General features: G+C 43.0%; 1 protein-coding gene across 1 annotated transcript in view; it reads left to right on the top strand.

Moving 5' to 3' along the window:
• The window catches only part of LOC126091912 (cholinesterase 2-like), a 257,842-nt gene that overhangs the window by 200,809 nt on the left and 41,716 nt on the right, over positions 1 to 15,317 (top strand). Inside the window, exon 9 of the mRNA XM_049907227.1 lies at positions 13,702 to 13,802. Within this exon, the coding sequence (XP_049763184.1) occupies positions 13,702 to 13,802 (101 nt within the window). The remainder of the gene's footprint in view (positions 1 to 13,701; positions 13,803 to 15,317) is intronic.

The raw sequence follows: 15,317 nt of genomic DNA, 5'->3' as shown, positions 1-15,317 counted from the left end.
TGTCGACAACCGCTGATGAACTTTGGAACCAGGTGAATGCAGCACGGATGGCTGTACCACAGGACGCCATTCGCGCCTTATACGCGTCGATCTGTCACGCACGGGACAAGTTGTCAGGGCCCTTGGCGAACCATGTGCCTACTACGTAACAGGACACATGCTGAATGGAGGTGACTGAACTTCCTATCACTAGTCGTTCAGGGCGTACTCTTTTTTTCTGAACATGAGTGCATAAAGGTCTCCCTACTAGACATGTACACTACTGGCCATTAAAATTGCTACACCACGAAGATGACGTGCTACAGACGCGAAATTTAACCGACAGGAAGAAGGTGCTGTGATATGCAAATGATTAGCTTTTCAGAACATTGACACAAGGTTGGCGCCGGTGGCGACACCTATAACGTGCTGACATGAGGAATGTTTCCAACCGATTTCTCATACACAAACAGCAGTTGACCGTCATTGCCTGGTGAAACATTGTTGTGATGCCTCGTGTAAGGAGGAGAAATGCGTACCATCACGTTTCCGACTTTTATAAAGGTCGGATTGTAGCCCATTACGATTGCGGTTTATAGTATCCCGACATTGCTGCTCGGGTTGGTCGAGATCCAATGACTGTTAGCAGAATATGGAATAGGTGGGTTGAGGAGTGTAATACGGAACGCCGTGCTGGATCCCAACGGCCTCGTATCACTAGCATCTTATCCGCATGGCTGTAACGGATCGTGCAGCCATGTCTCTATCCCTGAGACAACAGATGGGGACATTTGCAAGACAACAACCATCTGCACGAACAGTTCGACGACGTTTGCAGTAGCATGGACTATCAGCTCAGAGACCATGGCTGATCACAGACAGGAGCGCCTGCGATGGTGTACTCAACGACGAACCTGGGTGCACGAATGGCAGAACGTCATTTTTTCGGATGAATCCAGGTTCTGTTTACAGCATCATGATGGTCGCATCCGTGTTTGGCGAGATCGCGGTGAACGCACATTGGAAGCATGTATTCGTCATCGCCATATTGGCGTATCACCCGGCGTGATGGTAAGGGGTGCCATTGGTTACACGTCTCGGTCACCTCTTGTTCGCATTGACGGCACTTTGAACAGTGGACGTTACATTTCATATGTGCTACGACCTGTGACTACTCTTCATTTGATCCCTGTGAAACGCTACATTTCAGCAGGACAATGCACGACCGCATGTTGCAGGTCCTGTACGGGCCTTTGTGGATACAGAAAATGTTCGACTGCTGCCCTGGCCAGCACATTCTTCAGATCTCTTACCAACTGATAGCGTTTGGTCAATGGTGGCCGAGCAACTGGGTCGTCACAATACGCCAATGACTACTCTTGATGAACTGTGGTATCGCGTTGAAGCTGCATGGGCAGCTATACCTGTACACGCCATCGAAGCTCTGTTTGACTCTGTTTGTATCAAGGCCAGAGGTGGTTGTTCTGGGCATTGATTTCTCGGGATCTATTGCACCCAAATTGCGTGAAAATGTAATCACATGTCAGTTCTAGTAGAATATATTTGTCCAATGAATACCCGTTTATCATCTGCATTTCTTCTTGGTGTAGCAATTTTAATGGCCAGTAGTGTATATAATAATGACAGGTAAAATCCACGCTCAATATATTACTAAATTTACACTATAAACAATTTCCGCGCCACAGGTATAGGATGTGACTAAAATAGGTGAGTACTTTATTAGAAAACTAACTAAAAATTCGAGGCATGGACGCACACGGCGAAATACAACTCTGCCCGGTTAGGACCTAAAGTGCGCGTCATTTATGTTGGCGGCCGAGTTTAGGTTTGTTCTGCGCATCTGACGTCACAAAACACAGTCAGCCAATGAACAGAGAACGACGTTGCCATAGCGAGGACTGCAGTGCAGAGCACGGACGAGTGTCTTCAGTTTTAGGAACGTTCAGTCATAAATAAAGTAACAGAACAAAAGCAATGTCTTGATAGCAGACTTTCTTTTATAGAAAGTTTGTTTAATATCTTTTGTGTGGGATCTAAAATTTAAAAACCTCTCTCACACCGGCCTGATTTAGCTTCACTGATCAGGATAGTAAAACCATGCGTATATTAAGGGGATTTTCATTGACAAAGCAGGCTTATCACATTCACACAGTTCAGTACTGTTCTATCCTGATTAAATTGAGCTTAACTTAAATTCCATAAGGCAGTGAAGCAATTTCGAAGTCTCGGTGCGACGAAAATTGTCAGTCGAACTCCTGGAAACATTTATAATAATTATTAACTTTCGGTGATCACATGGCGAAGACCGGAGATCTGCTGGTAAGACCGTGTTAGCCTATTTATTTGAAGTAACTGGATATCTTGAGCATACGAAACGGCAAGTTCGTCCAGTGTAAATCAGACGTTCCCCACTGATCCCGTGCAACACAGCGTAGTAAGCAGACACTGTCAATAATAATAATCCGTTAAATAATACGAGAACACACTTACTTTAGCTTAGTTCATGTATTAAATTCCTTCTCATATAGAATCTCATCAAGATGGCGACTAGCTCAACAATAGATACATATGCATCCTTCTTTCACGACTAATCGGCAAGAAGTCCCTATTCTTTTTCCTAAGAGAAAACGTAGATAGCAGAGAAGCTATTCCATGGAGTAAATGGACGCTCCAAGGGCTTGAAACTACTTTGCATTGATAATCGGTAAGATAAGAAGAGATAATAAGAAGAGATATTTCGAGATATGTACTGAGTTATATAATTTATAAAATTTCTGAAAATATCGTGGAGAGACCGCTGCAAGAGCCATTACATCTGGAAAACGCATTCTTTACCCCAATTGCTTCATATTCTATTAATTAATTAAACCAAACAAGCAATAAGACTCCTAATTCAGGCGATAGCATGGAAAGGTGTTTGTATCAATCTCATGAACCGCTTTTTTGCCATAAAGAACACCGGTAATTGTTTATTTCCTATTGTACTTCGACGAAGTGTGAGTAATTCATAGTCATACCCACAGTGTTTGTCAGTATTTTGCGTCACCTGTTAGAGTCCTCATGGTGTTACCGTGTAAGATGAGCTGCATTAGCGTAACGGTTAAGGCGTTGGGTTAGTAAGGGGAAGGCGAAGAGTTCAAACCTTGCGCGGTTTTTAATTTTTCTTTATTTAAAAACAATATCGAAGTGTCTTACTTCAAGAATTTTATTCGTTTTAATGCAATTTTTTTAAAATTTCTAGTGCTTTGCCTCTTCATTAACCCTTTCGCTGCTGCAGACACGTGCTCCCCGCATTCCGCGCTGTGCGCGATTTTGTCATCACTGCACTGCTCGCCTGTGCAGATACATGGTGTTCCCACTGATTTGACACACTTATCATTCTAGTTCACAAAAACTATTTGGCCCAAAAATTAGATTTTTACACATATCTTTGACTGATATCTTCCCCCCCCATAAATGACTTAATTTTGTTTCGATGTTCAGCGCAGTTATTGTGCAGCATTAAATGTAGTGAACCATTGCACGAAATTTTGAAGAGTTTGCAGAGGTAAAAGTCCATAGCGTATACTTTCCGTATGGTCGATCTTAGTTGCCACAATGTTGAGAACGAAATGTGGACAAGATACCTAAATTTCATATAAAATTTACTGTATAACAATATCTCATTTAATTTAAGTACCACATAGGTGTCGTATGTAATATTGAGAAATATTCCGTCTTTCGCGACTGTAATAAAAGTTTTATTTACACCGGGCGCGTTTGGCTTTATTTTAAAGCACTTCAATCAATGAAAGGTATGGCCCATACACAATGGTACTCATGTTCTCTCTCTTGTTTTTGTTCCACAGTCGCAGTTTTACCAATGGTATTGAAATATATTCCTCTTCTGCAACTGTAATAAGCGACTTATTTAGACCAGACGCGTTTCTCTCTTTTGAAGCATCTTCAGTGAACAGTATATTGTCTCCTCCATTGTCAAGGCACCTTTCGTAGTTTTGTGCTGCGGTAACACAATATTCAACGTTTGTGTCGGCTGATCAGTGTTTTTGCAAATAAATGCTGTTTGTTTGTGCCACACACAAAAATTATATTTCACATAGCTCAGAGCACTTCACTGATAGACGGTATCAAACATTGTGGCAACTAAAATCGACCATACGGAAAGTATACTCCAAGGACTTTTAGCTCTGCAAACTCTTCAAAATTTCGTGCAATGGTTTACTATATTTAATGCTGCATAATAACTGCTTTGAACATCGAAACAAAATTAAGTCATTAATGGGGGGAATGTAACAGCCAAGAAGATGTGTAAAAATCAAATTTTTGGGCCAAATAGTTTTTGAGAAATCGAATGATAAGTGTGTCAAAGCAGTCGGAACACCATGTGTCTGCACTAGAGATGGGCAAAACTGTTCTTTTCAGAGATCGGATCAGATCTCGGATCTGGGATCTGCCACGATATTTCGGCGCAGAGTCTTCTGCCCATCTTCAGGTGAATGTCACTGTACTACAGTGGCATTCACCTGAAGATGGCCAGAAGACTGTGCGCTAAATATCGTGGCAGGAAGTTACTGATATCCGGCAGTTCTCCCGTGTTTTTATGGAACAATCAGTACGCCGGGAAAGCTTTAAACATCACAACACTTTGATGTCTATATACTTTAATTTCTGGGTGTTTACTTCGTTAAAACTTGTTGATTGTAAACTACACAGAAGAGCCAAAGAAACTGGTACACCTGCCTAATATCGTGTAGGGCCCCCGCGAGCACGCCAAACCGCCGCAACACGACATGGCATTGACTCGACTAATGTTTGAAGGAGTGCTAAAGGGAACTGACACCATGAATCCTACAGGGCTGTCGATGAATCCGTGAGAGTACGAGGGGTTGGAGATCTCTTTTGAATACCACGTTGCAAAAAGAATCCCAGATATGTTCAATAATGTTAATGCCTGGGGAATTTGGGGGCCAGTGGAAGTGTTTAAACTCGGAAGAATGTTCCTGGAGCCACTCTGTAGCAATTCTGGACGTGTGGGGTGTCGCATTGTCCTGCCGGAATTGCTCAAGTCCGTCGGAATGCACAATAGACATGGATGGATGCAGGTGATCAGACAGGATGCTTACATACGGGTCACCTGCCAGAGTCGTATCTAGATGTATCTGGGGTCCCATATCACTGCAACTGCATACGCACCACACCATTATAGAGCCTACACCAGCTTGAGCAGTCCCCTGCTGACACGCAGGGTCCATGGATTCATGAGGTTGCCTCCATACCCGTACACGTCCATCCGGCCGATAAAATTTGAAACGAGACTCGTCCGATCACGAAAAATGTTTCCAGTCATCAGCAGTCCAGTGTCGGTGTTGACGGGCCCAGGCGAGGCGTAAAGCTCTGAGTAGTGCAGTCGGAGATTTGGTGTTTTACCGGATTGCTGATATTCAATGTACACTCGTGAAATGGTCGTATGGGAAAACCGCTCTCCATCGCTACCTCGGAGATGCTGTGTACCATCGTTCGTGCGCCGACTATAACACTGTGTCGAAACTCACTTAAATCTCGATAACCTGTCATTGCAGTATCAGTAACCGATCTATCAACTGCGCCAGACACTTGTTGCCTCATAAAGGCATTGCCGACTGCGCTGCGGTATTCTGCCTGTTTACTTTGTATTTGAGTACGCATGCCTATAGCAGTTTCTTTGCTGCTTCCGTGTATATCAGTCACCACAGCCCAGTAATCTTTGTGGTAGCCTTCAGCTCTATGTCAGGCATACCGCAGTGCTATCAGTACGATTTGTCAGTTTTTTTTTGTAGTGACGCAGTATTGCCGGGATTAAATCGGTAATAAATATGCGTGTCACTGCGTGTATGTGAGAGCTGAAAAATTCACACATACCGTCTTCCAGTTTGAGTCCTTGTGTTTCATCTGCGATGGAGTTTTCCTCTGATTATTTACGATTATTGTCTCCATTTTCTATTATTAGTAATCTTCTGTTATACATATATTCCATTATATGAGGCTTGATATGAAGTTACTGGCATTCGTGTGTATCTTTTGTTTCTGTCACGATAAACCCATGCGATCTTTAGTGAATCCGACTGAGTTACAGGAAGTTTCCTTGTATTTATTACATTTTTCACGACAAGGGCTGAACATTTTGTCTCACAACTTGTTAAACGTCCATGCCAGATTGAACACCTAACACTTAAACTGCAAGACGTAATGGGCGAGTACATCAGCTCACATTCGTGTTCAGTGACAGATATGTTTATAAATGATTTAATCACGACTGCATTGCGATGCGACGAAATGAAATTGACAAGCCATCCATGCTGCGAACACTGCAGCTACGACAGACATCGAAAAGTCGGCGCCCACAAAAATTACAAGTCTGTGGAAATTGGTATAGTTGATAACCAACGGCCGGCCGGTGTGGCCGAGCGGTTCTAGGCGCTACACTCTGGAACCGCGCGACCGATACGGTCGCAGGTTCGAATCCTGCCCCGGGCATGGTTGTGTGTGATGTCCTTAGCTTAGTTAGGTTTAAGTAGTTCTAAGTTGTAGGGGACTGATGACCTCAGATGTTAAGTCCCATAGTGCTCAGAGCCATTTGAACCATTTATTTGGTAACCAACGAAGGTGAATGAAGTAAACACGTAGCAAATAATGCACGTGGACGTAAAAGCGATTCTCTGATATGGTCGTAGAATGTTAATAATGTTAAATTTCGGGAAATATCCTATAGGATTAGTGAGCAATGTAATTAAAAAGCATTTGAGTCTTTAATACAGTTTCCAGCCTCCAGCGCTAAACCGAGCGAGGTGGCGCAGTGGTTAGACACTGGACTCGTATTCGGGAGGACGACGGTCCAATCCCGCGTCCGGCCATCCTGATTTAGGTTTTCCGTGATTTCCCTAAATCACTCCAGGCAAACGCTGGGATGGTTCCTCTGAAAGGGCACGGCCGACTTCCTTCCCCAACCTTCCCTAATCCGATGAGACCGATGACCACGCTGTCTGGTCTCCTTCTCCAAAACAACCAACCAACCAACCTCCAGTGCTTCTAGGTGCTTTGACTGTTATTGAATCCTCTGTTTCAGTCGGTTAATGACTGATGTGTGATCACGGGTTGTGCCGACGTGTGGGCATTGGTGGGGTTCTCCGCATTACTGTCACGTTTTAACAGGCCCCCGGGACAGCGGCGGAACTAGGCGCTACACCATCGTTTTGCAGAATTGCGTCTGAACACGAATACGATGACATAATAAAGTGTTTACTTATCGTATTCCCACCCTATGTCTATGATGGGCAGAATTGTCTGCAGTGTAAATTTAATGTGTTATGAGAGGATTTTTTTCTGTCGTTATTATTTACTTGTCAAGTATGGACGGTGTTATATTGACGTGACCCACTAATATTGCAAGGATAACGAAGACTTCATATCTATGTCTTACACTGTCTTATCTTTTTGATGTGGGATGTGGTCTATTGTTACATCACACTGTTCTACTGCAGTATTTGTTGTTGTTGTTGTTGTGGTCTTCAGTCCTGAGACTGGTTTGATGCAGCTCTCCATGCTACTCTATCCTGTGAAAACTTCTTCATCTCCCAGTATCTACTGCAACCTACATCCTTTTGAATCTGCTTAGTGTATTCATCTCTTGGTCTCCCTCTACGATTTTTACCCTCCACACTGCCCTCCAATGCTAAATTTGTGATCCCTTGATGCCTCAAAACATGTCCTACCAACCGATCCCTTCTTCTAGTCAAGTTGTGCCACAAACTTCTCTTCTCCCCAATCCTATTCAATACCTCCTCATTAGTTACGTGATCTACCCACCTTATCTTCAGCATTCTTCTGTAGCACCACATTTCGAAAGCCTCTATTTTCTTCTTGTCAAAACTAGTTATCGTCCATGTTTCACTTCCATACATGGCTACACTCCATACAAATACTTTCAGAAACGACTTCCTGACACTTAAATCTATACTCGATGTTAACAAATTCCTCTTCTTGAGAAACGCTTTCCTTGCCATTGCCAGTCTACATTTTATATCCTCTCTACTTCGACCATCATCGTTTATTTTACTCCCTAAATAGCAAAACTCCTTTACTACTTTAAGTGTCTCATTTCCTAATCTAATTCCCTCAGCATCACCCGACTTAATTTGACTACATTCCATTATCCTCGTTTTGCTTTTGTTGATGTTCATCTTATATCCTCCTTTCAAGACACTGTCCATTCCGTTCAACTGCTCTTCCAAGTCCTTTGCTGTCTCTGATAGAATTACAATGTCATCGGCGAACCTCAACGTTGTTATTTCTTCTCCATGAATTTTAATACCTACTCCAAATTTTTCTTTTGTTTCCTTTACTGCTTGCTCAATATAGATTGAATAACATCGGGGAGAGGCTACAACCCTGTCTTACTCCTTTCCCAACCACTGCTTCCCTTTCATGCCCCTCGACTCTTATAACTGCCATCTGGTTTCCGTACAAACTGTAAATAGCCTTTCGCTCCCTGTATTTTACCCCTGCCACCTTCAGAATTTGAAAGAGAGTATTCCAGTTGACATTGTCAAAAGCTTTCTCTAAGTCTACAAATGCTAGAAACGTAGATTTGACTTTTCTTAATCTTTCTTCTAAGATAAGTCGTAAGGTCAGTATTGCCTCACGTGTTCCAACATTTCTACGGAATCCAAATTGATCTTCCCCGAGGTCGGCTTCTACCAGTTTTTCCATTCGTCTGTAAAGAATTCGCGTTAGTATTTTGCAGCTGTGACTTATTAAACTGATAGTTCTGTAATTTTCACATCTGTCAACACCTGCTTTCTTTGGGATTGGAATTATTATATTCTTCTTGAAAAACATTTAAAATAATTTATTTACATATATCTTAGAATGAGAATGTGGGTATTTGGAAAAAAAGGCCAAAAATTGTAAATAGCCATAGGATGGATTGCTTACAGAAAACGTCATGTCATTAGTTTACAGTAAGTAACCAGTGTTACAGTTACACACAATAATGTCAAAGTGTCTCATGTCGTAAATTATGCTAACATTTACCGCCAGTTTGCAGAACATGTCATGATGTCATTAAGTTGTAGTAATTTGGCCAAATACTGTAATGTCGAAGTGTCTTATAAATCATCGTAATGTATCTAACCCTTTTGCAGAATAGACCATTACACAAGTAACTTATAGTAATTCAGCTGTGTCCCGGTCTCACGCTGCAATGTCAAAGCATCTTACCTCATAAATTGCGGTAATATACTGTAAAAAAAGATAAATGACGCACCACAAAGAAATTACCCGAATGAGACGGAAACCAGTGGATGTGATGTATATGTACAGACAAATAAATGATTACAATTTCAGATAAATTGGAGTATTTGTTCAGTTGAAGGAGCTTCATAAACTGAGCAAGTCGATAACACGTTGGTCCACCTCTGGCCCCAATGCGAACAGTTATTCCACTTGGCACTGACTGACAGAGTTGTTAGAGGGCCTCCTGAGGGACATCGTCACAAATTCTATACTACTTGATTGCCAAGGTAGAGGTTGGTAAGCACGAAAAGAAGCAGCAGAAACTCACGGGAAGTACGGGCGTGCATTATCTTCCTGAAATGTAAGCCCAGGATGGCTTCCCATGAAGGGCAACAACACAGGGAGTAGTATATCGTCGACGTACCGCTTGCGCTGTAATGGTGCCGGGGATAACAAGCAAAGGAGTCCTGCTACGAAAAGAAATGGAACCCCGGACCGTCACCCCCCCCCTCCCCCCCCCCCATTGTTGTTCCGCATGGCGTGCGACTGTCAAGTTGGTATCCTTGCCCTGTGCAGAGCGTCTCCACAAACGTCTTCATCTACATCTACATACATACTCCGCAATCCACCATACGGTGCTTGGTGGAGGGTACCTCGTACTACAACTAGCATTTTCTTTCCCTGTTCCATTCTCAAACAGAACGAGAGAAAAATGACTGCCTATATGCCTCTGTACGAGCCCTAATCTCTCTTATCTCATCTTTGTGGTCTTTCCGCGAAATATAAATTGGTGGCAGTAAAATTGTACTGCAGTCAGCCTCAAATGCTGGTTCTCTAAATTTCCTCAGTAGCGATTCACGAAAAGAACGCCTCCTTTCCTCTAGAGACTCCCACCCGAGATCCTGAAGCATTTCCGTAACTCTCGTGTGATGATCAAACCTACCAGTAACAAATCTAGCAGCCCGCCCCTGAATTGCTTCTATGTCCTCCCTCAATCCGACCTGATAGGGATCCCAAACGCTCGAGCAGTACTCAAGAATAGGTCGTATTAGTGTTTTATAAGCGGTCTCCTTTACAGATGTACCACATCTTCCCAAAAATCTACCAATGACGACTATCCGCCTTCCCCACAACTGCCATTACATGCTTGTCCCACTTCATATCGCTCTGCAATGTTACGCCCAAATATTTAATCGGCGTGACTATGTCAAGCGCTACACTACTAATGGAGTATTCAAACATTACAGGATTCTTTTTCCTATTCATCTGCATTAATTTACATTTATCTATATTTAGAGTTAGCTGCCATTCTTTACACCAATCACAAATCCTGTCCAAGTCATCTTGTATCCTCCTACAGTCACTCAACGACGATACCTTCCCGTACACCACAGCATCATCTGGAAACAGCCGCACGTTGCTATCCACCCTATCCAAAAGATCATTTATGTAGACAGAAAACAACAGCGGACCTACCACACTTCCCTGGGGCACTCCAGATGATACCCTCACCTCCGATGAACACTCGCCATCGAGGACAACGTTAGGGTTCTATTACTTAAGAAGTCGGCTTGGACTCTCATTAACTGGAGTAGAATTGTCTTCATTGATAAGTGGCCGTTATCTGGAAGATCCAACGCGTCACTTGGAAAGAATTTGGAACGATATTTCTCAGGAGGATATCCATCAACTATATCAATCAATGCCAAGCAGAACAACTGCCTGCATAGGTGCCAGATGTGAACTAATGGGTTTTTGACTCACTCAATTTGTAAAGCTCTTCCTCTTCAATAAATCGTCTAATTTTTCTTATTTTGAAATCATTTGTTTGTCTGTACATTTACATAAAATTTACCGACTTCCTTCCGATTCGGATAATTCCTTCGTGCCGTATTTTTTTTTTCACTGCAGTGCACTTCAATAAAAAATAAACGAATAACTAGTTTTGTACTTATTATTCACTCAGGTATGAAATCTGCCATTGCAGATAAATTAATTCAAGGTTGTAATTTAGATGACGAGTGGCAAATTCAGTGAATAACTGTATTCTGACGTTCAAAGAGGCGGCAGGTTTCATAGTCAAACACGCCATTTGGGATGGTTAATAGAAATTATTTTTGTGCAGTGCACGACCATATGTCATTAGTGGTTAGGAGATTTTTGATCGCATCACACCACTTAATTACAGAGAAGCAATGCGAAATATACAGGGTGGTCCACTGATAGAGACCGGGCCAAATATCTCTCGAAATAAGGGTCAAATGAAAAAAACTACAAAGAACGAAACTTCTCTAACTTGAAGGGGGAAACCAGATGGCGCTATCGTTGGCCCGCTAGATGGTGCTGCCATAGGCCAAACGGATATCAACTGCGTTTTTTTTTTAAATAGGATCCCCCCATTCTTTATTACATATTCGTGTAGTACGTAAATAAATATGAATGTTTTAGTTGGACCACTTTTTTCTCTTTGTGATAGATGGCGCTGTAATAGTCACAAACGTATAAGTACGTGGTATTACGTAACAATACGCCAGTGCGGACGGTATTTGCTTCGTGGTACATTACCCGTGTTAAAATGGACCGCTTACTAATTGCGGAAAAGGTCGATATCGTGTTGATGTATGGCTATTGTGATCAAAATGCCCAATGGGCGTGTGCTATGTATGTTGGTCAATATCCTGGACGACATCATCCAAGTGTTCGGACCGTTCGCCGGATAGTTACGTTATTTAAGGAAACAGGAAGTGTTCAGCCACATGTGAAACGTCAACCACGACCTGCAACAAATGATGATGCCCGTGTAGGAGTTTTAGCTGCTGTCGCGGCTAATCCGCACATCAGTAGCAGACAAATTGCGCGAGAATCGGGAATCTCAAAAACGTCGGTGCTGAGAATGCTACATCAACATCGAATGCACCCGTACCATATTTCTATGCACCAGGAATTGCATGGCGACGACTTTGAACGGCGTGTACAATTCTGCCACTGGCCACAAGAGAAATTACGGGACGATGACAGATTTTTTGCACGCGTTCTCTTTAGCGACGAAGCCTCATTCACCAACAGTGGTAACGTAAACCGGCATAATATGCACTATTGGGCAACGGAAAATCCACGATGGCTGCGACAAGTGGAACATCAGTGGCCTTGGCGGGTTAATGTATGGTGCGGCATTATGGGAAGAAGAATAATTGGCCCCCATTTTATCGGTGGAAATCTAAATGGTGCAATGTATGCTGATTTCCTACGTAATGTTCTACCGATGTTACTACAAGATGTTTCACTGCATGACAGAATGGCGATGTACTTCCAACATGATGGATGTCCGGCACATAGCTCTTGTGCGGTTGAAGCGGTATTGAATAGCATATTTCATGACAGGTGGATTGGTCGTCGAAGCACCATACCTTGGCCCACACGTTCACCAGATCTGACGTCCCCGGATTTCTTTCTGTGGGGAAAGTTGAAGGATATTTGCTATCGTGATCCACCGACAACGCCTGTCAACATGCGTCAGCGCATTGTCAGTGCATGTGCGAACATTACGGAAGGCGAACTACTCGCTGTTGAGAGGAATGTCTTTACACGTATTGTCAAATGCATTGAGGTTGACGGACATCATTTTGAGCATTTACTGCATTAATGTGGTATTTACAGGTAATCACACTGTAACAGCATGCGTTGTCAGAAATGATAAGTTCACAAAGGTACATGTATCACATTGGAACAACCGATATAAAATGTTCAAACGTACCTACGTTCTGTATTTTAACTTAAAAACCTACCTGTTACCAACTGTTCGTCTAAAATTGTGAGCAGTATGTTTGTGACTATTACAGCGCCATCTATCACAAAGCCAAAAAAGTGGTCCAACTAAAACATTCATATTTCTTTAAGTACTACATGAATATGTAATAAAAAAGGGGGTTCCTATTTTTAAAAAAACGCAGTTGATATCCTTTTGACCCATGGCAGCGCCATCTAGCGGGCCAACCATAGCGCCATCTGGTTTCCCCCATCAAGCTAGACAAGTTTCGTTCTTTGTAGTTTTTTCGTTGGACGCTTATTTCGTGAGATATTTGGCCCGGTTGCGATCAATGGGCCACCCTATATATTTTGCAATTCATTGCGGATTTCCGTTGGTGTACAAGTATCAGTTGCAGATGTTGCTGTTGTACAAATGATACTAGTTTCGTCAGTGAGTAGCAACAGGAGATCATTTAGCAGTAATTGGCTGACCGGATTCAAGCCTACTGGCAGAGTGCCAACGAAAGATCACCATATGTTCAGGAGAAAGACACTGCGTTACATTGTCTCTTACAAGACTGCTTCAAAGTTCTTACGCTGAGCTCCGAAACACCTTATATTTCTCTACAACTACCTCTGCAGTCAATTACAGGCGTACCACTAATAAGTTTTACTTCTGCACAGTGATAGAAGAGAACCGAGTCGCCACCGACGCAGTTGCCGACAAGTACTTCAAACCCGGCACCCTGGACAGCCTGGACGCCATGAGGCCAAGTCTGATCGACGTAAGTGAGACCTGAAGCCTGTCACGTTCGTTTGATACGTGCTTCAGCGCCAAAAATAAAATACGTACATGCAGGAAATGTTCTACTGTTATTAACATCATTCTGAGTTACAAATTGCAATAAATAACTATGGAATAAGAATTTTACTACCAAGTGCTACCACTTCCGTCGATGACATTAGTTATATTTGCCGACGTCTAGTAACAGCACCAACAAGCGGATTACATTAATATAAGAACTTGATCTATGAAGCTTTCACTTTTGTACGCTTGGGAGGCCAGTCAGTAAACACTACAGGGCTATTACAAATGATTGAAGCGATTTCGTAAATTCACTGTAGCTCCATTTATTGACATATGGTCACGACACACTACAGATACGTAGAAAAACTCATAAAGTTTTGTTGGGCTGAAGCCGCACTTCAGGTTTCTGCTGTCAGAGCGCTCGAGAGCGCAGTGAGACAAAATGGCGACATTAGCCGAGAAAGCCGGCCGCGGTGGTCTAGCGGTTCTGGCGCTGCAGTCCGGAACCGCGGGAATGCTACGGTCGCAGGTTCGAATCCTGCCTCGGGCATGGATGTATGTGATGTCCTTAGGTTAGTTAGGTTTAAGTAGTTCTAAGTTCTAGGGGACTTATGACCTAAGATGTTGAGTCCCATAGTGCTCAGAGCCATTTGAACCATTAGCCGAGAAAGCGTATGTCGTGCTTGAAATTCACTCACATCAGTCATTCATAACAGTGCAACGACACTTCAGGACGAAGTTCAACATAGATCCACCAACTGCTAACTCCATTCGGCGATGGTATGCGCAGTTTAAAGCTTCTGGATGCCTCTGTAAGGGGAAATCAACGGGTCTGCCTGCAGTGAGCGAAGAAACGGTTGAAAGCGTGCGGGCAAGTTTCACGCGTAGCCCGCGGAAAATTGGCTCATGCCACAACTGGAGACCGACAGCACCGACTTCATCTTTCAACAGGATGGTGCCCCACCGCACTTCCATCATGATGTTCGGCATTTCTTACACAGGAGATTGGAAAACCGATGGATCGGTCGTGGTGGAGATCATGATCAGCAATTCATGTCATGGTCTCCACGCTCTCCCGACTTAACCCCATGCGATTTCTTTCTGTGGGGTTATGTGAAAGATTCAGTGTTTAAACCTCCTCTGCCAAGAAATGAGCCAGAACTGCGAGCTCGCATCAACGATGCTTTCGAACTCATTGATGGGGACATGCTGCGCCGAGTGTGGGAGGAACTTGATTATCGGCTTGATGTCTGCCGAATCACTAAAGGGGCACATATCGAACATTTGTGAATGCCTAAAAAAACTTTTTGAGTTTTTGTATGTGTGTGCAAAGCATTGTGAAAATATCTCAAATAATAAAGTTATTGTAGAGCTGTGAAATCGCTTCAATCATTTGTAATAACCCTGTATTGTCTAACTTTTGTTGGCCCAATTAGGAAGATGAAACTAATTGAGACACCCACATCGAACTACACTCCAAGTTTCGTGCAGT

Source organism: Schistocerca cancellata, chromosome 7 (genome assembly GCF_023864275.1).
Source record: "Schistocerca cancellata isolate TAMUIC-IGC-003103 chromosome 7, iqSchCanc2.1, whole genome shotgun sequence".
NCBI lineage: Eukaryota > Metazoa > Arthropoda > Insecta > Orthoptera > Acrididae > Schistocerca > Schistocerca cancellata.
This window is presented reverse-complemented; position numbering and strand designations above follow the sequence as displayed.